Source organism: Scaptodrosophila lebanonensis, unplaced genomic scaffold (genome assembly GCF_003285725.1).
Source record: "Scaptodrosophila lebanonensis strain 11010-0011.00,11010-0021.00 unplaced genomic scaffold, SlebRS2 tig00000080-arrow-pilon, whole genome shotgun sequence".
Classification (NCBI taxonomy): Eukaryota; Metazoa; Arthropoda; class Insecta; order Diptera; family Drosophilidae; genus Scaptodrosophila; species Scaptodrosophila lebanonensis.
Window position 1 is genome coordinate 3,252,196 of NW_022060561.1, and position 26,410 is coordinate 3,278,605.

The window sequence follows — 26,410 nt, forward strand, 5'->3', positions numbered from 1 at the left end:
TTTGGTTGCTGGTCGGTTCAGGGTTGTTTTAAGTTGTTCATTGGCTTATCTAACTGCATAGATCTCGCGCGGATGTACTTTAGTATATTTATTCTCCTCATTGTTGTTGCCAATTGAATGGTTTTCTTCCATCCATCCTCTATGCGACTTAATTGCGTGCGAGCGAAATGGAAAGTATAGTTAATTAGCTGCGAATTGTTGTAAGATCGTTAACATTATTCATTGATAAGCTCCTGCAAGTGAAAAAGTGGAAATAAATATTCTACAATGACAATATATTTTTTGTTAATAATACATATATTTATCCGAGTTAAGCTCTTAAGCAAAAATGTGCGGGTCTCGAAAATTCTACTATACTTGGAACTGGAACTATACTTGGAACTGAGCTTTATTCTGTAGTAAATGTATGCTGACCAGATGAGAAAGAATGCGTTCAGAATAACCAAAAACCCTCCTCCCAGACTTGACGCAACTCGTTGGCGCACACTGCAAATCCATTACAAATCTCTTTAAATCAATGGAAAGGGCGTAACTTCCCACGTTGAGCGCTCAAGACCCCGCACTGCGAAACATCAAATTTACGATGACATTTATGTATAAGTTTGGCCAAATATTTTATTGACAGGCGCAAAGAGTTTACAGTCGCCCTGGGAGTATGTCAAATAAATTGTAATAGAGCAGGAGAGAGCGACCAGCAACAACGGGTAATATCAAACCGGAATGGACACAATTGACTTCGACTTCGACATTGACGCAATTGCAATGGAATAGTTAATTTTTGGCATCATTAAAGAGGCACACCCACTTTTTGCCAGGTAGAGAAATCCCTCTATATCTGCCTCTGTATTTCACTTCCAGTCGAGCTTCCTTTCCTTCGTTTTCGGTGTCAACGCCCCTTAAGAGCACCCTTTGCCGTAATCCTTTTAAGTCGCTGCCTGCCTTACGACTGTTGGTCGATATCGCGTGCTATGCACTCAAATATCAAGACACCGCGGGTTGCTCATTCAATTGTTTGTGTCGTGTCATAATTGCACGGTTGCTTTGACGTCTTGCCTTAGAAGTGTGAAAATTATGGGGTTTTCTGGCTTTACCCTATCCTATCGTTGCCATTAAACGGTTATGTTGTTTGTTGGCTTTATCTATGGCCTGAAATCGTCAACGGTATGGTAAGGAAATTTGTTTGCTAACTTTGCTTCATATGCGTGAGCTATGGAATGCCTTTAAGGGTTAGGGGTTGGTTTTTTTCTTCGAGCTGCTCTTTGGGTTTTTATTTTACGTGTTGAATGGCATTAATGAGTCTTGTGCGAAGTTAACAACTGATTTTCTCGGTGATAGCATAACCGTTTTTTGCAAAGGTTCAGAGCTTATCAGTTTAGAGATCGTGAGAAGAAACGTCTTCATGTATGGTTTTAATAATAGCTGGCGAATGAAGTGAATTCAACTCAGACTTTGACTTTGTTTTGAGCATCCTTGAGAAAATCTAAGAGTGGAGCCGTTTCAAACCTCTCCATTATGGATTTTATTATAACAATAACGTCGCTAAGCATCAGGCTGCATTCTAATACATCCTGGCTACGTTCATTAAATTATGTGCCCCTTGTTGGGCGCCCAATTACAAACCGTGCTCATTTACAAACCCAACCACAGTACAGAGGTGGCAGCAAATGCTGTAACTTTTTTTAAAAACCTAATTAGCTTTGACTTGGCTGCACACAATACAATATTGCCTGCTGCCCCGTCTCTTGAAAGCCAGAGGGCCAGAGCGCAGGTGTGTCATTTCGTTAGGCTGGCAGTAAGGGAAACAGTCGGGAAGTGAAGCAGCGACGCAGCAGCGCTGCCACCGGATGGCTGCCGACCAATCACAAGAGTAACAAGAATGCGCGCTGGAAGTCTCTCTCAGAATGTATATTATCCGACGGATAATACTGAATGCCAATGAGAGTTCGGCAGCGAACAACCCTCTGCCCCGACTAGCGGCGTTAGAAGGGACTTGGTATACTGATTCGCAGAGTCAGAAGTAGTCTTCAGTTTGCACTCGTTGCGAGCAGACGTAGTTGCGCGCCGAGAAAAAATTGAAAAAAAAATAAAACTCATATTTTAGTGAAAACACGCAAGCGAACTCAAAACTCGTTTGAGATCTCCATACCCGTGTGGTGCGAGTGCAAGTGTAAAAAGAGAACACTTTTGAACGATGGTCATGAAGTTCAGTGATGTTCCCATGCCAATGGGCACACAGCAATCACGCGTGCTAGCCGATTGGGATATTAACGATGCACAGCCACTTCCGCAGGTCCATGAATTCGACGATTTCAACGACTGGGCCGACGACCATTGTCGCCTGGTCTACTCGGGGGCAAATGAAGAAGCCAAAAAACATGCCAGCGGCTGGGCCATGCGTAACACCAACAATCACAACAACAAGATATTAAAGAAGAGCTGTCTGGGCGTGCTACTCTGCAGCGCCAAATGCAAGTTACCCAACGGCGCCAGCGTCCACCTACGTCCGGCTATATGCGACAAAGCGCGACGCAAACAGCAGGGCAAGCAGTGTCCTAATAGGTAAGTCCAGCTTATTAGTCCAGAAATGATGCGCGATAAAAGCGAAAGGCAATCTAAAAAGCCAACTAGAGTGTAGAGAAATTTTACTTTCAAGCTAACTTTCGAGCACTGCTAATCAGAAGGACTTGCCTTACCAATAGAGCTCCTTGAAGAGCACTTCTTTAAGCCCAAGCTGAAGAAAGAAAGAAAGTGCAAATAGAAGAATCCAGAAAGCTCTTTTAATGCAGTCAAGAAATGAGAAGCTAGGCCAGCCGGCCAAAGAAAAGAAAGACTTGAAAAAGTTCCGAAATTATGATAAAAGAACAAAGCAATTTTAAAGGACTTACTTACAACTAGCCGGGCTGTTATTAATTTTGTGTTTACTTCTGAGCTCCAGAATAAGTCAAACAGAGCTCTTACCAATTGTTAATTTTTGCTTAAGGGACTCATCGATGCAAGCGCACTCCTTCAAATATTCAAGTAGAGTACAAACAGAGCTCTAAGGAACTTTTTAACTCTTTTTGCAGAAACTGCACCGGACACTTAGTCATACAGCCCTGTCGCGGCCATTGCAACTATCCGGTGACACATTTTTGGCGACGCGAAGGAAACGCCATATTTTTTCAAGCCAAGGGCAAACACGATCATCCGCGTCCCGAGGCCAAGGGTTCCACGGAGGCGCGTCGTCTACTCTCCAGCGGCAAGCGCGTGCGCAGTCTGGCCGTCATGTTGGCTCGCGATGCAGCGCTCAACAAAAAATTGGACAGCCTGCGTGCTCCGAAGAAACAGGGCAAGCTGGAATCATTGGTTAGGCGCAAGCGAACGCCCACTATGACTGAGCTACAGTTGGCCAGTAGTCTTGGCCAAAACAATAACAATAACACAGACTCGGCCATTGTGTATAATGCAGCGAGCTTTGCGCAGCCGCAGTCCTCCAACTACACTGGACAAACGACGAGCACACAATGGGACAATGAGCCCTACTATGCACCGGAGTCCGTGAATTATGTCAATGGCTGTGGCTACGATATGCTGTCCTCGCCCGGCTCCAGCATCAGTTCCACGGCCAGCTATTACGGCACATTGAATGCACAGTCGATGCATTCTTACGAACCGCAATCCCAGCAGCAGACACAACAGTCGGGAAATTATCAGCAGTTGGGACAAGAGAAATGGTACTACGACGATACGTCTAGCTTGACGAGCAATACCAGCAACCATACCGACGAATATACGATTTTCAATGGCTACGGAAATGTCTGCATGGACAATAGCATTCCTAACAATAACAACAATCCAACGACTGATGCTTTCTACACCTATAGCTCGGAAGTTTTTAATAGTGTGTTCGAGCCCACCATCAATGGCACATCAAATGCCGTAGAGCTGCTTTACGGCGAAACTGCTGGCTATCAGCAGCAAATCTCGCCACAAAGCTATATCACCTCCTCCTCGCCCTACTCCCAACAACAACAACAACAACAACAACAGCATCAGCAGCAACAACAACAAACTGGAGACTATTACTACAGCAATACGAGTATGAATAATGTGTGGAGCATGGAACAGCTGAATGCTGCAACAACCACAACGCCCTCCGACTATCATCCAACAGCAGTCCCTACAGCCCCCACAACTCTGCCGGAACACAATCTACCGCTTCAGGCCTCGAGCGTCTTCTGTTAATGAAACTGTTACGCCCTGTAGCTCGTTTCTGATCTCGCGCCAACTACAATCGATAACACACTTCCACACACACACACACACACACACAGATACACTCATGCGTTGTTCTAGTCTCTAATTGTTCGCCCATTTTTAAGCCACAATCACTCAGCAGGCTAAGTTCGCTAAAAAAAAAAAAACTATGTTCCATTGCTTGTTGGTTTTAAGTTGAATGTTTCTATACAGAATAGATGTAAGTAAATTGAAGTAAACTTGTTTCCAGCTACTCCAAAGTTATTAACCTAAGTGCATAAATGTTTAATATTAAGGTCATTTAGTAATTAAGTAAGGGACATAACCCACCTCGACTATTTATGAAATTTTAATAAAGAAATTATTGGAAATCTTTAAGAATGAAAAGCATGCAGTGTTGAAATTCATGTGATTTTATTCGCTTGAACGCCAGAAATATTCACAAATTGTTTTTCAATTACTATTTACTTTATTTTGTAATATTCTCTTTGCTCCATCTAAAACCCTTAATCCCAGAAAGAATGCTTGAACATTTCTTGTGTGTTTTTTTTTTCATATGCTAAGCATTTAGCGGTCTTCTCCTTCAGAGTTAGGATCAGTTGTCCTTTGCAACTGTCTTGCCTTTCCAGCCACATAGAACATAATCATTTCTAACATCGCTCGGACTTCTGCAAATATGGGATGTTCGGGCCTAGGATCCTGCACAATTGAAATCAATAAATCATTCACACCATTTACTATGTTGAATGAAGTGTCTATATCGGTATTTAGAATATTCTCAATGGCACGAACATATTGTTCCCGAGGGATGGAGAAAATGGATGAAGCCATTGGATGGATCCAGCGGCCCACCCTAGTATACTCATCAATCATTTCTGCTAGTGTTTTAGGTAGGACAAGTGCTATTTCTTGTAAAAGTTGATCCCTATTTCTTCTTATCTCCATCGTCCTGATGTTTTTAGGAGAACCACTGTCCGGTGCCTCGGATATTTTCGACTCTTTATGGGATGTAGAATTGCATGTTTTCACAGGTTCTGCCGCCTTGACTGATGACCCATCCCCATTTTGTCGTTCGGAAGTTGACGCTTCCTCATTTTGTGGGGCTGGATGTGAGCAGCCGGATGATATCTCACCAATCTGGCGTTTTGAATCAGCTTTTCGTATAGAATTCGTGAATGGTTCCTTATTTTGTTGTCCTTGCTGAGCTGGGGAAGTGGATGGGGATGGGGATTCCTCAACTTGGCGTCTTAATTCAGTTGACCGTCCAGAATGTAGGGAAGGTGATGGGGATGGATCTACAGATGGATCTGATGGTATAGCTTCTGAGGACGATGTACTTATATCGATAGTACGTCGCAAAAGCCTAGCTCTTGGTTGCCGTCTACGCTGCCGCCTCTGCGACATCGCTAGGACTCTAGCCCTTCTTTGTGTTGCTGCTCGCCTTCGTCGCTGTTGTCGTTGAACAGTTAAGCTTTTTGTTGGGCTTCGTCTTCGTCTCTGCCTGGGAGGAGCAATTGGAATTGTTCGTAAAGTGGACAATAGTGAACGAGAAGATCTTCCTCTTTGTCGCCGCCTTGGTGGTACTGCCACAATAGCCTGTGTGGCTACTGATAGAGCTCCTGGTCGGGCTCTTGGCTGCCGTTGACGTTGGACTCGTCTCTGCTTGTCTTGTTCCCGTGGCAGGGGCTCTTCTCGCACGCGATTTCTTAGTCTACCCCTGACAATACGTTGCTCAGAGCCATCAGCCGCTCTTCTACGTGTCGCTACCCGCCGTCTGTTACGTCTAGGACCATCCTGTTCATCTATAAGGCGAAGAAAATCGGGCAACATATTATATAATTCATTCTCATTACTCGACACAGGTGTCACTGATGGGGATCTGCGCCGTTTTTTATTTGTTCGCTTAGCAGCTTCATCCTGGATGTTTTGCCGAGCCCGTCGCTTGGGTTGTGGACCCTCCCACTCATCTGCCATATTTCGTCGTCGCTTGGCCATTAATTTGATTATAGCTTAAGGTCTCAGTGTCTCTCGAAACGTTAAATAATAAAAAGAAATTTTGAAAATTCTTTTGATTTGCAAAACGAATAGAATATTTTTAAATATTCAGTACTAAAGTGCAAACCTTCCTTTTGCTTATTTTCAATATTTTGAATTTTGATTAAATTGTTGCTGCTTTTCTGGTTGCATGTGTGTTATGTGTTGTTTCTTAAGTCTTAGCTAGACTACGACTGTGTTCTACTTTCAAATCAATTGTTATTTAAAACAGAGAAAAAAATCTCGGCATACTTCTTATTAAATAGTGATACCAAAAAGGACAGAGAAAATGCTAATTGTTGGTGAGCCGGGGGGACATTCAAAATGTTGACCAGTAAGTGTTTATGTGTAATGTGTTTTGAAGAATGTTTCTAAGCGCAGTGTGGATGGTAGGCCTAATAGATTTCGTTTTTGAAAACATCTTCCCAGTATTCTTCGAATAGACGGCACAGCTCCTCTTCAGGGGCTCGAAAGACGACCTATTTGACTGCCACACATAAAAACAAAGAGAACGAAGCTGACTGTGAAGCAAGATAAGAAGACGTGACTAAGCAGTTGATATAAGTATAAAGCATTTCTAAATACTATATGGACACATCGCTCGCATCTCCGGGAGACAGCATTGCCAATGTTTTACGCATAATCTCGAATATGCTGCCATTTCTGTGCACATTCCTTACATTACATTCCTTGAAAAACAATTGCATAAATATAGTAAATCAACCAACCAAGCAATTAACGATCTTGGAGCACACATAAATATTTTATTGTATTTAGAATTTTAAAAAGCATAAACTCAACCTACCTTAGCGTAATAATTCAAGTCTGCATTCGACAACATTACATACTAGTGAGGAACTATAATTTGTGAGAAAAGTACACAGGAACACAAATATATTTGTACAATTCAATAATAATCATAATGGCAAAACCACGTTCCAAGCAGCCAAAAAAACGCGGAGCTCCGGCAGCTAGAGGCCGGCGGAATGAGGCAGGGACACGTCGGGCACGAAATCGCCGAGTTGGCAATAGAAGGCGACAGATTCGGCCCAGATTCAGGAATGGGCAGCGCTTAGCTGAAATCCAGCATGAATTGAAGAAGAGATTGCCAAGAAGCAGCGATCGGGGCAGTGTGAGGCCTCCACGTAGACGCAGGTTGGTTGCACCTCGACAAACCAGGACTAGAGTACGTCAAGGACGTGGCAGACTAAATGTGGCACGAAGGCCAAGACCAAGGATGCGTGCGGCGCCACAGCGTAAACGAAAACCCAATGTCTCCACAAAGAAATTGAAAAAGTCGATGGAAGAAGAGAAAACACGAGTTTGTGTGGACAAAATGTCAATTTCAACCCAGACTCCTGACGTCGACTATTTTTACAGCTCACATTTACTCTCAATGCTGGACAGAGGACCAAACTTTGCTGTTCCCCTTACTGCAACACCAAGATCCACTGACATGACTGATGGCCGATCAGGACAATCGAGCAGCTCAATAAAAAACCAGCAAGAGGAGCAAGTGAATCAGGAAGGTGGGTATATCCTGCTTAATACCCGACCAACCGCGCAACTAACAGCCCTCTCTCAGAGCTTTCAAACGAGCATCAGAACAACGCTCCATCGCCTCAAACAAGAATCAATCTTGACGAGGATCAAGTCAATTTTTTTGATGCTTTGTGCGAAGTGGCACACAATCGTAATGAAAATCCGAGGAATACACTTGCCAACCTAATAGCTCGCCAGTCTGTGTACTTTATTGGAGTTCTACCAGACCCTTCGTCGACTTCCCTCGCAGGTGATCAACATAATATAGAGCTTGATCTTGGAGCTGCCGGCGATGGTGTGCACGTAAGCTCAATTATTACAACAAATCAGAATCAATTTGAAAAACTTTTACACCTTTTCAATGAACAACAATAGGTGGGACCGCCAGTATTCGATAACGATGAAGAATCAGATGAATAAAGATACAAAATAAGATACAACACTCAATGGAAAATCAAAATTTAATTTGGAAAAATGTAGCAAAATTTGTATTTGGAAAGTTCCGTTGAACCTTAGCTTCAGTTTCAATTTCAATTTATTTTATACGAATACTCGTATACTAGATTAGAGCCATTTAAAAAAATTCAAAATAGTGAAAAGTACTACAGATATCTAAATATGTTCAGTGGAATTTACTATAAACTAAAAATATCAAAATTACTTTTTGATTAAAATAATACTCTACGGAGCTTGGAGTGTGAATGCAAAGAGTAAAAAGAGAGCCTTCTTATTCGGAATTTAAAAGAATTCAAAAGAGAAACCTTTACAAAGGAAGTAGTTATAAGACGCAGAATCTGAGTTAATGGAAGAATCACTTGACTAAAGAATAATAAGAAGCTCTCCTTGTGCCAAGGATCAAGAATTTTAACAAAACCGCAATCCAGATCCGCAAAGAAAAATAGTACTTAGTATTTTTGTTTTTAACACTCTCTTCTATTTACGAAAATACCTTTTTGAAAACTATCGTAAGCTTGTCATTATTAGACATTGAACTATTTATGCATTTATTTTATTTTATAGTAACAAGTGTAGAAGGTTTACGAAGCTTAAAGAAAGTATTAAAGACTACTTGTAGGAATAAAGAGGAAGGCTGTCCTCGCGCTGACCGTAGTTATGTTTATGAGGAGCCGAAGCAACACATCCAAAAGGTATGGCAATTCAATCTTCGTAAATAGGATAAGATACAAATCAAAGAGAGATGAGTACCATCCTCTGGGCAAGTGGAAAGAGCATATTTATCTCTATTTACCTTCCCTATTTAGTGGATTTCCATTATAACATATTAACAAAATTATGAAATCGTTTTGGAGTTGGGAGCGTCAGAGCCCGAATCATCGGATAAAGCTGCAAAGTTAAGAAAATAATAAAGGGGAGAGCTCGCTTCCAACCCAAGATGATTATGTAAACGAGGACTTCAAGCTAGATAACTTTTGAAGCATATATTTTTATCCCCAATTTAAAATGAAGAGAATATATAAATGTCTTTCTTTCAATTATGTGAACATCTTTAAATATGAATAAAAAGATAATCTCTTGAGAGATTATGAGATCTGTTGTGGTTCAACAAAATGATGCTGATGGTGCCTTTTTGCATTTGATTTGCAGTTCACTATTTTAAATAGCAAATATTAAGTTAAATACAATCGTACTCTTCTAAAGCCATTGCACAAAATTTGGTCGACTTTCGAAAGTAGAGCCAACAAGATACTTAGAACAAATAAGAATCTTTTACTAAACTATGGTTTTGTTATTTAAATAATTTCTGCAAATTGTTTTCCTGTTCTCTGATCAAATCAGCGACAAAAAATGACACCTGGTTCTCTTCCACCAAACGATTAATTATCCTGTCAACACGAACTGCTGCTTATAACAGCTCAATAGCACTTGGAAATCGGCATTTTTGCGATTTCACAAATTGCCACCATCTTATGGCTTATGGGCTCATCAAATGCATTTTAAATTAGTTTGCCAAATTTGCGAAACCTCAACTCCAGCCCTCCAGTGATTGCAATTTTCGCAAAGGCAGGCACTTCAGCCGCCATTCACGCGCATATAGAATTACAACGGCAACAAAAGGATCAGCGTCAATAAATTTGCATAATTCGCGAGCAGCACCCAACACAAAAACAAAACAACAGCGAAAAAAGCGCAGAAGCAGAAGTCAGCGACTTCATTTGCATACAACACGGCAACGGCAATGGCAACGTCAAAGGTTGGTTGAAGGGAGAGGCGCTTAGGGCTAATCAAACAACAAGGACGATGCGACAGGAAGCACACGCTCTTGTCTGATTTATGGCTGAAAATTAACATAAACGAAATCAAAACATTATAAATGTTTTCATTTTATAGAGAGAAAGAGAGAGGGTTGTGCTGCAAACATCCTTTCTATGCAAATACTATACTAGATATTTTTTGAAACAAAGTCATTTCAGATTTTGTGTGCGAATATCCTTGAAGGTCACACGCGCCGCACGCTCCTTCGCCTGACAACTAATGGGCGTTTTGTTTACGGTCGCTCAAACCCTCATTAGGGTTGAATTTGATGTTTTTGTTTTTTTTTTTTTAAGCTACAGACTCCCTTTGCTGTTAAGGTTATTTAATTATTTATAATCGGCTTACCATTATAAAGAAAAAAACTATAAATAGTTTTGAATATAGTTGAGTGGTGCCTGTCAGGCAGAGGTCCTGCGTTGAAGTTTAATTGCGGATAGAAATAGGATTTCAAGATCGCTCGAGAGAGGTTTAATTATTTAATGCTCTTTTTTATGACAACACAAAAAAAAGAGGTGTTTATGTCATAATAAAGCGGGGTTCAAAGGGCTTTTGACATTAACAGGAATTAATGCTGTGGCTTGAATTATTTTCATTTCAGCCGCCATTACATATTTTTCTCAGAAATAAATAAATACGTTCACCAGCTATTGTATTTCTTTCTAAATACCAGTGTTCAATCAAATGTAGACAAAGGCGAATCTTTAGAAAAAAACATTCATTATTATGGCGCACTATTTCGCCTTAGAATGGAACTGAGTTGGATTTGTTGAAGTTTTTTCTCTGATCATATGCATAAATTATTTTTTAAATGCATCGTGCATTATTTAATCAAAATTTTAATTTTTTTTGTGCATATACATATTATTATTAGTTTAACGCATCGTGCATTATTTAATCGAACTATTAAATTTGTTGGCCGCACTTTTTAAAAATGTTGCGTACGCCCTTGGATTTAAAGCTGTGATAATATTTGAGCTGCTTTATGTCGATTAGGCGCTCCCTATCCTGAGAGCTCTACAGCTCGCGGCTAAACTTTATTATATATTTATTATAATGGAGTATCATCCGACCTGCTCAGCAATGGCGCCTCTTCCTTAGCCTTCCTTCGCTCTGACTCTATCATATTTACAAACAATTCTTGTACTTTGCTGAATAGTTTTAAATAGTTTTCAAGTTTTCATAGATTCCATTGTCGCTGTGTAAGTAATGCTAATGAATCGGCCGCACCAGCATAAGTATATAACTTCGCAGTCATGTCAAACTCGAGTGTGACTTTTTTGGCTTCTGCACATCAATACCATTATTATCAGCAGCGGCCTCTGACGGTTTAAAAATCACAGCTGCACTGTCAGAAAACGATTAACTATTTAATTTATAATACGTGAAAAAAGTTGTGAACATAAAATGTCAAATGTTGCGTCAACAACGGCGGCTTGCGGGCTGGCCGAAAACCCATCAAAAACCACTTGAGAGTGGCCACTTCAAAGGACACCACCACAATGAGAGGCCCGAGCGAGCTACGCCTCAGGACAAATGAGGCGCGCTTAATGCGACATTGAATGGACAGAGTGTCCTGCACGCATGCGCCGCAAAAACCTGAAAAGTGGATAAATGGAAAAACTGGTACTGACATGCGTGCCACACAAAACGCACACCACTGAGCGGCTTCGGGGTGGGTCAGCGTGAAAATTGCGCAAAAAATAAAACAAAAAACAAAAGGGACTCTCAAAAGGTGGAGCGGATCAAAGGTAGAGCATACAAATACATATCTGATGAGGTTGCAATTGAAAGATATTTTAGCTACAAAGGTTAAACAACTTTTTGTTATTGTCCACAATTCGCAGAAGTTCACAATTTTTGTGAAATTTATAGAAGTTTGTTCCTCTTAATGTTTAAAAAAATGAACTAAAATGAACTTCGATTGATGGTTCAAGTTTTCTTAAAGCGGGAGTTTGTCCTCAAAAGTTGGATCCGATCAAAGGTAGAGCATCCAAATACAAAGGTTAAACCACTTTTTGTTATTGTCCACAATTCGCAGAAGTTCACAATTTTTGTGAAATTTATAGAAGTTTGTTCCTCTTAATGTTTAAAAAAATGAACTAAAATGAACTTCGATTGATGGTTCAAGTTTTCTTAAAGCGGAAGCTTGTCATCAAAAGATAGATCCGATCAAAGGTAGAGCATCCAAATACATATCTGATGAGGTTGCAATTGAAAGATATTTCAGCTACAAAGGTTAAACAACTTTTTGTTATTGTCCACAATTCGCAGAAGTTCACAATTTTTGTGAAATTTATAGAAGTTTGTTCCTCTTAATGTTTAAAAAAATGAACTAAAATGAACTTCGATTGATGGTTCAAGTTTTCTTAAAGCGGGAGTTTGTCCTCAAAAGTTGGATCCGATCAAATGTAGAGCATCCAAATACAAAGGTTAAACCACTTTTTGTTATTGTCCACAATTCGCAGAAGTTCACAATTTTTGTGAAATTTATAGAAGTTTGTTGCTCTTAATGTTTAAAAAAAATGCACTAACTTCGCTTGATGGTTTCAGTTTTCTTAAAGCGGAAGCTTTCGTTTTATTTTTTTTTTTTATTAAAAGAATTAATACTGATGCAGACAAACTTCTTATTAAGTTCAGATGTTTATGTAGGTTATTAAATCAAAAAAAATACCATGTATTCAGCCATCACCATGGGTTCAGCCATCACCAAAATCCAAGCATGGCTTTATCGATTCGAATAAATATACTTTATGGTCTCAGAGATGCTTCTCTGTTACATGCTTTACACAAACCTAATGCATATACCCTTTTTTCGAATGCAGTGTATAAGAAAGCACTACTCATCACACAAACTATTTGTCCAAAGGAGAGCCAACCACTCTATCAAAGACATTCTAATCACCAATTGCGGATTTAAGTTTAAATTTATATAAATAAAATATTTGTACAAATGTAGATGTAAAGATGTCTGCCTTTTAAGATATTTTTACTCTATGTTCAGTACAGATAGACTATGTATTCATTAAAAGAATCGTTTTTAAGCTAGTGTCTTAAAATATGATCAACATTTGGAATTACACCATTCAATCTATTTTAAATTCCATTATTGAATACAACAGTCTAGTAATACAAGTATTGCTGTATTCCATAATTAACTATTTGAAATGGGTTGGATGGTTCAGGAGCTGTAATTGTAAATTATAGAGCAATGAGAAAGACAAGACAAAACGGATTTTTACAGTCATTTTAGGCATCTATTTCACAATTAATCGATCTAAACAATTGCGGCTTTAGTTTATAGATCTATATTTCAAATAGCAACAGAATAATCCATTACTAATAACTCTTTATGTTTCTTGGAATAAATGGAGATAAATTTATATAAAAGCTGCTGCTTTAAGTTATTTGTGGCTTGCGATTTAAATAAAAACTAAGAAACAACATATTTCTTACCCCCATAAAGAAGGCTGCTGTGGGTAAAAATACTTGACCTGTACATAATTTGCATCAAGAAAACTAATTACGAAATTATTCGAATATTATGTGTATATCTTTTTGGGACCTATTTCACAATTCATCAAGCTTTACTATTTAGTTAATGGGTCTATATTTCAAATAGCTATAGAATAATCAGAAACTGAAAACTCTGCGTGTTTCTACAAATAAATGCAGACCAATTGAAATAAAAGCTGCTGTTTAAGTTATTTCTAATTTTTGCAACCTTAAGTTACATTCAACCCTGATTAATGTTTGCGGTTTAAATAAGAGCTAAGAAACAACACATTGCTTACCCTCATAAAGATAAGGTTGCTGTGGCTAAAAATACTTGTACCTGGACCTGTGCAAAATTTATAAAGTTTTATAAAGCTAAATTGAAAAGTAACCATGACTTCTTAATATTTATATACTTATACTATGATCATAATATGATCTAATTGTAGTCAAATGCAAAAACTCGAATGCTGCAATTAATTTAATATTTATGAAATAATTATAATTATTATTAATTACCCATAAAACCGCGAACCTGCCTTTTACTTGTAGCATTACAGTGAAAACTCCCTTAACGGACACCTCCTTTATCCGGGCACTCTCTTCGGCGGACACTTTTTCTAAAACATTCGATCGGTGTATAAAGTATTTAAGTATCCCCTTAAGCGGACACTCCCCTTGGACGGACAAAAATAGGCCGACCGTGAGTGTCTGGCCATAAAAGTTTTCACTGTAAAAGAAAAGATTTTCATTTCATTAACATATCCGCATCGTCACCTAGCGGCAATTTTGCGTAGCTCACAAGTTTAACACAAGCGCCACCTAACGAGCGAAGCAATTGCGACAAGTTGGCAGCTCCCCCTGCAGAAATAACTAATGTGCAACAAGTAGCGTTCGGTTGGCTGACGAAACTCATTATTTTTCGAGTGTGTTGCATTAGTTAATAAGCGTTAAAGTGTTGCATTAGTTATTAATTAAGTTCAAGTGCGAGTTGAAAACGAATTATTGCGAATTAACATTGGCGTTCATAGAGGAAAGCTTGTGTAATGTCGGCAACCAGACTTCTAAGTGCAATCGGCCAGATATCGCGACAGCAATTGCTGCAGAATAAATATGCAAAAGGTAAATGGTAAAAATAGCACAAAATATAAAGCCCCCAAAAAGAGTCGAGTGGGGGGTTGACATCATGAAGCTAAAAATGTGGCTAATAAACTTAAAATCTCGGTCAGCAATGCCGCATCATAACTGGACTTTGAACTTTGTACTGTTTGACGTCGACGTCTTTGTATATAAATATGTATGTTGTATGTACATATGTGTGTGTTTCTGTGTGTTTGCATGAGATTATGCCGGCCATTAAGCAGTTGTACATATGTACATGAGTATGTTGTTAATCGATAACTTATTAACATTTTCCCTCTCCACAGCCTATCCCGCTGCTTTGCAACTCCAACGCCGACTCATGTCCACGAATCCTGCGCCAGCGGCAGCCGCTGCCGGCGCCAACAAACATTTGCACACCCGCGTCGAGAAAGGGGTGCTGATCATAAAATTCGATTCACCCAATGTCAAGGTCAATTCCTTGGGCCAAGAGGTGAGCGCGGAATTCGAGCGCGTGATCAAGGATCTAGAAACAAATCCTGCTGTCAACTCGGCTGTGCTCATTTCCGGCAAGCCCGGCTGCTTTGTGGCCGGCGCCGACATTGGAATGCTGGAGGCCTGCCAAACCGCCGAGGAGGCCACGCTCATCTCACACGGTGCCCAATTGATGTTCGAGCGCATGGAGCGCAGTCGCAAGCCCATTGTGGCGGCCATCAATGGCGTCTGTCTGGGCGGTGGCTTGGAATTGGCGCTCGCCTGCCACTACCGCATCGCCACCAAGGACAATAAGACGAAATTGGGTCTGCCTGAAGTGATGTTGGGTCTGCTTCCCGGCGGTGGCGGCACCGTACGTCTGCCCAAGCTAACATCTGTGCCCACAGCGCTGGATCTGGAACTGACAGGCAAACAGGTGCGCGCCGATCGTGCCAAGCGTTTGGGCATTGTGGATTTGCTGGTCGATCCATTGGGTCCAGGTCTGCAGCCGGCTGAACAGAACACTATGGAATATTTGGAGCGCACGGCTGTACAAGTCGCCACAGACTTGGCCAACGGCAAACTTCGCGTAAGTTTTGTGCTTTGTAGGGGAAATAAAATAAAATAAATAAATAATAAAATGCATAAAGTATCTATGAACCTTACCTTACTTATACAAATCTTCACAACAGTCTTAGAGATCTGTTGAACAAAAGTATGTTAAAATATTTATCCTAAAAAGTTTATTTAATTAGATATTTGTATATATATATAATTATAATATTCTCACAGCTAACCATCATCTGGAGTGTTCCTTAGAAATGTTTAGCATCAATTTAGTTTTTAAAAGAATTATTATTTAATTATTTCTTTTTATCTATTTGCAGGTCAATCGCGAGAAAACTGGTTTGGTAAATAAGCTACAGACCCTTGTCATGGACACGGAGTTTGTGAAGAATAAAATCTTTGATACGGCACGTAAACAAGTGCTAAGGGCCTCCGGCGGTCTCTACCCAGCACCATTGAAGGTACGCAAAAGCAAATAAAAATAGATACAACGTATAACTTCCTCTTGCACAGATACTTGAGGTCATACGTACGGGCGTGGATAAAGGCACGGAAGCTGGCTATGAGGCAGAGCGCAAGGGTTTCGGTGAGCTGTCGGCCACACCCGAATCTAAGGGTCTGATTGCACTCTTCCGGGGCCAGACCGAGTGCAAGAAGAATCGTTTCGGCAAGCCACAGCGTCCAGTGAAAACTGTTGGTGTTCTGGGCGCAGGTCTAATGGGTGCCGGCATTGTTCAGGTCACGGTGGATAAGGGCTACGATGTGGTGCTGAAGGATGCCACCGATGCTGGTCTGGGACGCGGCATCGGTCAGGTGCAAAAGGGTCTGGAAACGGCTGTGAAACGACGACGCATTACAACATTGGAGCGCGATCTAACACTCTCCCATCTGCGCCCCACACTCGACTACAACGACTTCAAGAAGGCCGACATTGTGATTGAGGCCGTCTTCGAGGACATTAACATTAAGCATCGCGTTATCAAGGAGCTCGAAGCTGTGGTGCCCGAGCATTGTGTCATCGCTACCAACACCAGCGCTATACCGATTACAAAAATTGCCGCCGGCAGTGCACGCCCCGAAAAGGTCGTAGGCATGCATTACTTCTCGCCTGTGGATAAAATGCAGTTGCTGGAGATTATCACACATCCAGGCACATCCAAGGATACGGTGGCTCAAGCGGTGGCCGTTGGACTTAAGCAGGGCAAGGTGGTCATCACAGTGGGCGATGGTCCCGGCTTCTATACCACACGCATTCTGGCCACCATGTTGTCGGAAGCGATAAGGTGAGTGCAAATTTTTACATTCTCTCTCTAAGTATGTGTTCAGCTTCGAAAAACTATTCAAAAACTTGCGCTTTATATCAAATATTAATATGCCTATAGTATTTTACTGAAGACATTTAAAAAACCAATTATTTTATGGTATTTCCCAATTTCCATCGAATTCGAAAACTATAACAGCCTTGATACGCTCTTTGTCCGTTTTTTTCTATACAAACTAACTCCTTCGTTATATGCATATAATCGAGCTTAAATCAAATTGAACAAATACTATATGTCTTATAGCTGGCGTAGAAACAATCAGAGATAATAAGATACAAAATTTATTATTATTATTATTTGAAAACAGACTGCTGCAGGAGGGCGTGGATCCCAAGGAATTGGATCAGTATACTAAGAAGTTTGGTTTCCCTGTCGGCGCAGCTACGCTCGCCGATGAGGTAGGCATTGATGTCGGCTCTCACATAGCCGTCGATTTGTCCAAGGTAAGTGCAAAAGCTTTATATCTATAAATTATTAAATACAGCATATGCTGTACTTGCCATTCACGTTTTCTGTAGTCCTTTGGGGAGCGCTTCAGCGGTGGCAATCTGTCCGTAATGCAGGATCTGGTATTGGCCGGCTTTCTGGGTCGCAAATCGGGCAAAGGCATATTCCTCTACGATGGGCAATCCAAGGGCAGTCGTCCGGTTAACAACGATGCGCTCGAAATTGTTAAACAGAAGTATGCCTTGGTCTCCAAGGGAGCCAGCACTGCCGAGGATCAAACATTGCGCATGGTCTCGCGTTTTGTCAACGAGGCTGTGCTCTGTTTGGAGGAGAAAATACTTGACAGTCCGCTTGAGGGGGATGTGGGCGCGGTTTTCGGTCTTGGTTTTCCACCATTCACGGGCGGTCCCTTCCGTTGGGTGGATCAGTATGGTGCTGGTAAGTTGGTCGGCAAAATGCAGTCCTATGCTGAGCTCTATGGTGCACCCTTCAAGCCAGCACAGACACTGCTGGACATGGCCAAAGATCCGGCCAAAAAATTCTATCCCAAGACTACCGCCTCTAAATTGTAAACAGTCCAAACGAACTCAGGCAATCAATCAATAGGCAACCAATTAATTCTTTTATATAGTTTAGTGAAGACGAATGTGAAAAGGTTTAAGCAATCGTCGCTCGCATTTCTCTCTCCGGCAGCATTAAGTGGCCAGAATTGTCTGTTAACAATGCTTAAATAAATTGTACTATAGAATTTTTAAACATTTTACAATGGTGTTGTTGTTGTTTATTTGACACAGCTGTATGCGTTTTTATAACCATTCTCATTCTGATTCTTTTTCTTTTCACTTAACACTCACTTTTAAGAACTTAAGAACTGCAAAAACTTTGTACATCAAATTATAAACTAAACTTACATACATATACAAACATTGATGCGATACATATACACATATATGTAACAAGAGAGCACGGTTGCCACTATAAAAGATATATATATATATATATATAGGTGGTTGTTCAGATTTACATTTTGGAATTTTCAGTTTTAAATGCAAAAAACAGTTGAGCGTTGCAGACAATTTTCAAAAGAATAAGTAAACCTAAGCGGTGACCAGACAGGCAAATTATTTGCCCGCAAACTTTTGCAATTCTACAAATACGTCATGAAGCTTCGATTACAAAGCTGTTTAATGTTATAGAAAAGTATTATTGCAGCCAAAGCTAAAAACAATTGTATCTTTACTTGAGCCGCGATCAATCAGACATATTATTTGCACACAAACTCCTGCAACTTTACAAATACGATTTTAAAAAAATCAATTCCCTCAAGCCTAAGTTGTTGTACAAAAGTAATTTTGAAAACATATTTTTGGAAATATTTATCTAAATATAAGTTGTGGTCAGACAGACAAATTATTTGCACACAAACTTTGATAGTTTCGCAAGTGCGAGATGGATTTCAAAAATTGGTTTAGTTCTGTATATTGGTAGTTAGTTAACGATACAAAAAATTGTGGTTTTAACGCAAATAATTAAGGTGTGGTCCCACAGACAGATGATTTGTCTCACAGGCTCCTACAGTTTTACAGGAAAATTTAAATTTAAAAAGAAAGTAGTGTGTAAAACAGTTACTCAAGTTGGTTGAAAGTCGTTTTTGTGCAAATAATTTGGCTATCTGACCCATAGCCTATTTAGAAATATTCATTATTTATATTATGCTGCATTTTTTTGGTGGGAATTTGTTGGGAATTAGTAAATTAGTGGCAACCGTGTTAACAATTAGCACTGAATCATTTCCAAGGATAATCATTTGTTTAGCCTAAATTTGTAAACCTAAGTTGAGCGCTCAACTCATAGGGCCAGCAGCGAAATTAATGAAATGACAAAAAGAGGGAAACGATCAAATATAGTGAGCGTGGCAAACTAGAGCATCACAACCGAGCTTTAAGTATGGGGTTATACAAATGGGACGTATGGCTCATTGAAATATGATAATGGTCCTACGACACTAGACTAAAATAAAAACGATGGAAACGAGAAGTACGAGAAAATACAAAATTGAAGCGAACTGAAGACCTTCAAGTCTAGTTTTTAGTCTAGTGCCGTAAGGTCATAGGTAATATTCCCTTAATTTATGACTTGTTGGCGGCTCACTTGCGCCACTCTCTGCCCAGACTGCGACGTTGTTGCCGAATGCTGGTGCCGCCACCACTACCACCACCACCGGCACTGCTGCTGCCACCGCTGCCATTTAAGGTGCCATTGTAACGCTCCTGCGGCGCCGGATAGCGCTCAACCACATCATCGATCAGCTCCAGTATTCCAATTTTAAATTTTCTTCGCTGCTGCGGAGTTAATGCGGCAATGTCCGGCAAAATGCTACGAAAGAACTCCATGTCCGTGTGTTCGCTGCCTGTGAGGCCGCCAGCATAATAGCCACTGGAGGTGGTTGTGGTGGCTTCGCATTCTGTCTTGATGCGCTTCACACCACTCTGCTCGAAGTGGTGATGATGATGGTGCATCGGCGATTCATAAATCAAATCCTGTCCGGACTCCGCCAGCTGTACATCGGGTATGAAATTTTGCATCGTGTTCGCGCTGGCTGTGTCGCTGAGCGCAGGAGAAGTAGCACCACCGCCGGCGGCTGCAGTGGCGGCGGCGGCAGCAGCAGCAGCTGCCACATTGGCGCAGGGCGTGGAGGCAATTATATTGCAACCCACACGTTGCAAGCCCAGACTAGCGGCTATGGCAGGATCGAATGCGTCGATGGTCTCCTCATCGTCGTTCTCCGATAGCGATTGCTTCAGTTCCAGCTTGGTGTCGATACCATTGTGGTTATTGTTGTTGTTGTAGTAAAAATTTTGTTCTTGCTGCTGTTGTTGTTGTTGCTGCGAAAACTGATAGAGTGTGGCCAGATTGTTGTTGCCCTCCAGCGAGTTGCGCGTGGACTTTAGGAAGGGCAGTAGAAATGCCATATGTTCGGTCAGATAATAGGGTTTATGTTGCGGTTCCGAGCCGCTCTGCTGCTTAATATAGCGGGAGAGGCAGGCGCGTAGGTTCCGCCAACGTTCCTTGCAATGTATAACTGCAATGTTCAGAGATAGACAGAATTAGAGTGGTTTTTCTTATATACTCGTAGAAGTTGTGAAACCTAACACTTACCGCTCTCACGCGTTTCCTTTGATATGAGCACCCAAGCTTTCTCCTGATTGTCTCTGAAATGAAGCAAGAGAATTGTTAATATTAATACATTTCCAATAAAATTATTATTCTTCCCCCCTTCTATGTCAGGAACTTCTTAGCAAGTTACTAAGCAGAGTATTTGCTTGTAAACAAAGCTTTTCATATATACATATATATTAAGGTCTTAACCCTTATATTAATATTTCAAATCGTAGAATCTTTCAGTACTTAGTATTTCCTAGAGATCATTGGAAGTTAAGTTGGGCTTATGGTTCAGCTAGTTTCAATAAAATAATAAACTAAAACATATTTGCTCGATTTCCAAAAGTTTTGTGAAATCAAAGGCGATATGTTCTAATTCAGTTTATTAGAATGATTATTACAATAAAATTAGTCAATTTCTTTGTCAAAAAAAAGGAACTCATAAAAAAAACATTAAAAAATAACATCAAATGCTTACCAATAAGCAATACATTGGACTATTAAAAAATGAACGAAATTCGCAATTATAAACCCACAAAGTTTTCTTGGCAGTTCGAAAACTTATTCTTTTAAGTTGCTTGGAACACCACATCTGAATTCTTCACGTATTGCGTTAGTTTTTTTAAAGCAAATATTGGAATCGTTTTTTTTTTGGAATTTAACTAACATTTTCCAATTATTATTCCCCATAATTGTAACGATTACGTAAACGGTAAGAACTGAAAACGCGACGGTTCATTTAAAGCAATGAAAATAATAATGGATATTTTTAAGAAAGTTTTGTTTTCATTTGATGTGGATATTTGGATTTTGCGTAACGCAAAGCACAAAAGACGTGCCCTAAAAGTATGCTGTGTTAAATATCAATTTGCAATCGGATTAGTGGCTGAATTTTGAGAATAAAGTTTCTGAACATGTTTTGTAGACAAACCTTATAATTATTATTCATTTTGTCACTATTGATTGTGTTGAATAAAGACGGGTCAGAAATAAAATGACAGAAATAGAATGACTTATAAAATTATTGCAAAAGCTGATGTCTTTTATTAATACCCGATTCGGCTAAAACCGAGAAGTACGGTCAAAAAATTAGGGAAAGGAATGCAACAATTGCGATGGCTAACTAACGGATGAGCTGGGTAGCACCGACATGGCATTACGAAGCACAGATTCCGTGGAAGAGCAGCCTGGAACGCACACTAGCTGAGCCAGTGACAGATTGCTGAGCCACTGCAGAATGATTACAACAGGACTGCTTCCTGCTAGGCCTTTGAGAAGATTAAAACGAATCCGATCCGACCCCCTCATTGTGCTTATAAATCCTCCTGCGGAAGTGCAATATAATAAAAATTATAAAATGACTGGAATTACATATCAATTAATTATTGGGGGGTCAAGATTTCTTCAAACATGCAAATTGATAGAATTTTAAAAAGAATATCATATTTATAATGTTATTTCAATCAAACCTAATAAAATTCTATACAAAAACTGCTTTGTGATTTTATTTTCGAAGCCAACTTGTAAATAACAATGTGGTGTAACCAGCTTTGAAATCTACATACTAGTAATAATTGCTCAAATCTCTCGGCCCTCTTTATTTTATCTATATTAAAAATATTATTATTGAATAGAAGCAAAACAACCATTTGATACATCTTGTTGACAATTTTTTAAGTTTTCTTTTTTATAAGTTCGTATTGCCGTATTGTTCGTATTGGAGATTCTTTAAAGTTTTATTTTCTTGCGTAAAGTAAATTGGCTTACATTCATAAAATTCTATTTGCAACTTACCTGTTGCGGTACTCGGGAACTTTTTTGTCGTATAGACATTTGTGCGTGCGCACCAGATTCACGAAACGTATGTTGAAATCCTCATCGGCTTGCATGACACGACTCGCAATTGTTGTTGTTCCTGTTACTGCTGCTGCTGCTGCTATTTGTGTGGTGGCCATTGTTGTTGTTGCTGATGCTGCTGGAGTTGTGCTGTTGCTGTTATGTAAAGCGACTGTTACTGTTGACTCGCTTTGAAGTTGTTGTTCCTGCTGCTGCTGCAGCTGCTGTTGTTGTTGGTGGTTTCTGTTGTTGCTGTTGTTATTTTTGTTGCTTTCGTTGGTTGCAGTTGTGTTGCTGCGCGTTGAGGTGGTCATATTCGTTGTTGCTATTGCAATTGTTGCTGTTGTTGTTTCTGTAGCCGTTAGCTGTTAATTATGAAATTTTTAAACTGCAGTTGTTGATAATAACGGCAACCGAAGCACTGCTTGTCACTGTTGCTATTGTTGTTGCTTTTGCTGCTGTCAGAACTTTAAAAACTGTATTGCTATTGCCTACAATAACAAATGAAACGTTTGTTTGACTGTTTGCTTCTCTCTGCGTACATGAGTGGGTGTGTGTGTGTTCGTGTTGCTGTCTCAGCAAGCGCAGAGCAAACGAACGAACGAACGGGCAACAGAAAGACAGCAGCAGCAGCAGAAACAGCAAAAACAACGGCCGACAAAGCTTTTGCTGTTGTTATTTTCATAAGCATGTACATATGTATGTATGTGTATATGTATGTATGTACGTATATTCTGCGAAACTTAATAAAACATTGTGGCTGGCTGACAGTCGTTGTTGTTATTGTTATTGCTGCTGCTATTATTTTCAGTACAGTTTTGCGGGCGTAAAAAAAATTCAACAACAATGTTTACTTTTCATATTGTTATAGCAACAACAACAACAACCGTATTGGCTGAAAATTATGGTCTGGCTATTTTTGTTGTTCTTATTGTTGTTGCTCAAGTTTGTTCCGCGTTGCTATTATTCGTTGTCGTTGTTGTTGCCAAAGTTTAAAAGCTTTACTTTTGTTTGTATGTATGTATGTACATACATACATATACGAGTATTTACGAGCAGCTGATAACAGCAATCAGCTAACTTATTACACGACAACGCTGTTGTAATGACAACAACACAACAGCAATAACAATAACGACACTACAACAATTTGTTATGGTTCGCCAAAACTAATCGCCTGAGCTAAAAATACTTCTAATTACCGTTGTTTTTTTCAACCTACACCTCCCACTTTAAAGCGAATCACTTCTCGTTACTCGTTTCGATTCATACATGATTCATGAATCGTTTAATGATTGCTTTTGTCTCTTCCATTTAACATGCGGACTACCTGTTTTATTTTCTATAATTCTAATCAACAACCGTTGCTTGCGTTCTCTCTCTCCCGCTCTCCCTCCCACTAAAGTATGTTTCTTCTCGCTTCGCACTGCTTTGCGCTGCTTTGCGCTTGCTCAAATCTTTAACAGTTTTCCCGCCACTTTCGGCACCTTGCGCTGTGCCCACCAATTTGCACAAAAACAACGTGCGCACAGTGGGCTCGACTGTACTATATAGCTAGTGAAAAATCGTGTATTGAAATCAAAATATACAGCTTCTAAAGCTATGTATTTAAATATTGCAGGAGATATATTTGCTGAATTTTTGAAATAATTTAAATTAAGCAGTATACCGTATTTTAGAATTGCAAGATTTTCGTGATAGCCAATTTGTAATTCTAATTGTCCAGATTGCTAGGCTTAAAAACATTTATAGGAAAATTTAAACTCTTATGAACAGTTTCCAAGCATATTTCGCGCCGTGAGAATATGTGCGCAATTAGTTTAACGATTCTTTAAAAATAATTCCTGTGTAAGAGAACTCAAAAAAGTTCAATTTTCAAAAACTTAAACTCTTACATTAAAGTTAAGATAAGTACATACTAAATATGCTGTGTGCCCCAGGATACTTTAATTACTATAGATTTTAAACTAAATTCATTATGTTGTTAAGCTGTACCACTTGAACGAAATTTTTAGGGAATACTATTTCCTAAGATTTTAAGTAAGTTTGTCTTCAGTTTTGTTTTGAAATAGTGTGCATACTTTTTGTAGTGATTCATAAGCTAGAGTTCATTGTTATGATATTTTTTATTGCTTTTTCAAAAATGTGTTTAGCCCACTGTGCTGTGTGTCTACTGCTTGTGTTGTTTTTGTCCTCGTCATTATTATCAACTTCATTATCATGTTGTGAGTCTACGCTGCGCGCGTGTTTCAGTTCTTGCTTGTTGCCTGTTGTTGTTGTTGGTGTTATTGTTGTTTTTTCGTTGCCGTCTGCCTGCTGCCTGCGCCCCGCTTTGCTGTTGTGCTGCTGGCCTGGCCAGCTAGCTGTCTGACTGTCTGTTGTATTTCGTTTGCCGCTTGCACCCTCCCCCTCGCACCACTTCGGCTATTGTTGCTTTTGCTGCTGCTGCTGCTGCTGTTTCAACATTCTGTTTTATTCGTCATTTGTTGTTTTCGTTAGTTTTGTTTGTTCGTCGCCGTCATCGTCGGTCCCGGCAGCTGTTGTTGTTGTTACTGCTGCTCTGCTGCTGCCGTAGCAGCTTTAACAGTTGCTTATTCCCTCACGTTTCACCGCCGAGACAATAACAGCAGCGGCAGCAGCAGCAACAACAACGAAATCGTAGCTGACGCAGCGTTGACGTCGTTGACAACGATTGTTGTTATTGTTGCCAGTTCGCCTTACAATATTGTTGTTGTTGTATTGTTTTGTGAGATAGCGAGAGACAGAGAGAGGCAGGGAGGGAGCGGCAGCATTAGCCAGAGCGACAGAGAGAGAGAGAGCAAACAACAAAAACTAGCTAAAAGATATTTATTGTATTACGTCTATTAACATAAAATGTATTTACACACACACACACATACACATGGCAAAAACAACAATAACAAAAGCAACAAAAGGCGTCAGCACAAAAAGTACAGCAACGTGCAAAAACAAGCACACATACAAAAAAACAAAAAAAACCAACAACAACAAAATATTTCTAAAGCTAACAAAACACACAAAACTTGCAGAAAGCCAACGTGCCCCACCACTCCCCCTGTCACCTATACACCCCCTCAACACCCTCCACCCCCCTTACGACCAACAGGCGAGTGAGCGAACAAACCAAAGCCCCAGCAAAACAATAACAACAACAACAGCAATAATCAGCAGCAGCACAGCAAAGAAAAGGCAATAACTTTGTTAGATAGAACAACAGCAGCAGCAGCAGCAACAACAACAACAAAAGCAACAACAACAGCAAATACACTCACAGATACATAGCTACATACAATATGGAATATAGAATCTTTCTTGCCCGTGTATTGTTGTTGTTGCTTATCTGAGTTGTTGTTTTTGTGGTTTAAAAACAATATTTAAAAAATTGTTTTTTTTTTCAAACATGTGGACTTTTGAATTCCTTAATATTAAACATTACCTTTCGTTCTTCTGCTTTCACAAGTCGTTTCACGTTTTTTCAAAAATAATATTTGAAAACATAAGCCGTTCTAGCGTCTTAAGCAGCGCGTACAACAACAATAAAACAAAAAAACGGCGCCAAAAATTAAACGCTGCTTGCTGGCTGCATCAACCGACCGACAACCAACCGACCGACCGACCCACCGCCTGACGTAACGTACCAAAATTTCAATTTCGTTTGCGGCGTTGTCGGATCTCTCTCTCGATGCGAATGTTTCACGTCTCAAGCGACGAATGCGACTAAACACACAGATACAAACGACACGCCGCGGCTCTGCCAAAAAGTATCTATAAACCACACACAGCCAGCCATAGCCAGTAGAACACACAGAGCGGCAGCAAACAGAGAACAAAACACATTCCTCTCCTACACACACACACACACGCATGGCGGCAATGAGCGAATCAACAATACCAACGAGCAA

General features: G+C 40.0%; 4 protein-coding genes across 6 annotated transcripts; 3 read left to right on the forward strand and 1 right to left on the reverse strand.

Annotated features, from left to right (window-relative positions):
- Positions 1-2,191: 2,191 nt before the first annotated feature.
- LOC115626063 (transcription factor glial cells missing) lies at positions 2,192-4,224 on the forward strand. Its single transcript, XM_030521316.1, has 2 exons — positions 2,192-2,559; positions 3,066-4,224. Exons 1-2 carry the CDS (start codon positions 2,192-2,194, stop codon positions 4,222-4,224), a joined length of 1,527 nt encoding a protein of 508 aa, XP_030377176.1.
- A 2,901-nt stretch (positions 4,225-7,125) lies between these two features.
- Positions 7,126-9,308, forward strand: LOC115625977. Of its 2 annotated transcripts, XM_030521222.1 has the most exons (5): positions 7,126-7,799; positions 7,856-8,115; positions 8,188-8,777; positions 8,833-8,960; positions 9,075-9,308. In XM_030521222.1, exons 1-3 carry the CDS (start codon positions 7,193-7,195, stop codon positions 8,230-8,232), a joined length of 912 nt encoding a protein of 303 aa, XP_030377082.1. In that variant the 5' UTR covers positions 7,126-7,192; the 3' UTR covers positions 8,233-8,777; positions 8,833-8,960; positions 9,075-9,308. The 2 variants fall into 2 exon arrangements, with proteins under 2 accessions (XP_030377082.1, XP_030377080.1); XM_030521220.1 differs by having other exon boundaries at positions 8,833-9,308.
- Positions 9,309-14,467: 5,159 nt separating this feature from the next.
- On the forward strand, positions 14,468-18,252 carry LOC115625673 (trifunctional enzyme subunit alpha, mitochondrial). The gene is made up of 6 exons (XM_030520809.1): positions 14,468-14,700; positions 15,006-15,742; positions 16,041-16,181; positions 16,234-17,003; positions 17,350-17,485; positions 17,561-18,252. Exons 1-6 carry the CDS (start codon positions 14,625-14,627, stop codon positions 18,059-18,061), a joined length of 2,361 nt encoding a protein of 786 aa, XP_030376669.1. The 5' UTR covers positions 14,468-14,624; the 3' UTR covers positions 18,062-18,252.
- A 185-nt stretch (positions 18,253-18,437) lies between these two features.
- Positions 18,438-26,207, reverse strand: LOC115625674 (probable basic-leucine zipper transcription factor D). 2 transcript variants are annotated; one of them, XM_030520810.1, is made up of 4 exons: positions 25,945-26,207; positions 22,446-22,852; positions 20,649-20,701; positions 18,438-20,571 (listed from the first exon to the last, which is right to left on the reverse strand). In XM_030520810.1, the coding sequence occupies exons 2-4, from the start codon at positions 22,799-22,801 to the stop codon at positions 19,637-19,639; spliced, it is 1,344 nt and encodes a 447-aa protein (XP_030376670.1). In that variant the 5' UTR covers positions 22,802-22,852; positions 25,945-26,207; the 3' UTR covers positions 18,438-19,636. The 2 variants fall into 2 exon arrangements, with proteins under 2 accessions (XP_030376670.1, XP_030376671.1); XM_030520811.1 differs by having other exon boundaries at positions 22,446-22,978.
- Between the last annotated feature and the right edge of the window lie 203 nt (positions 26,208-26,410).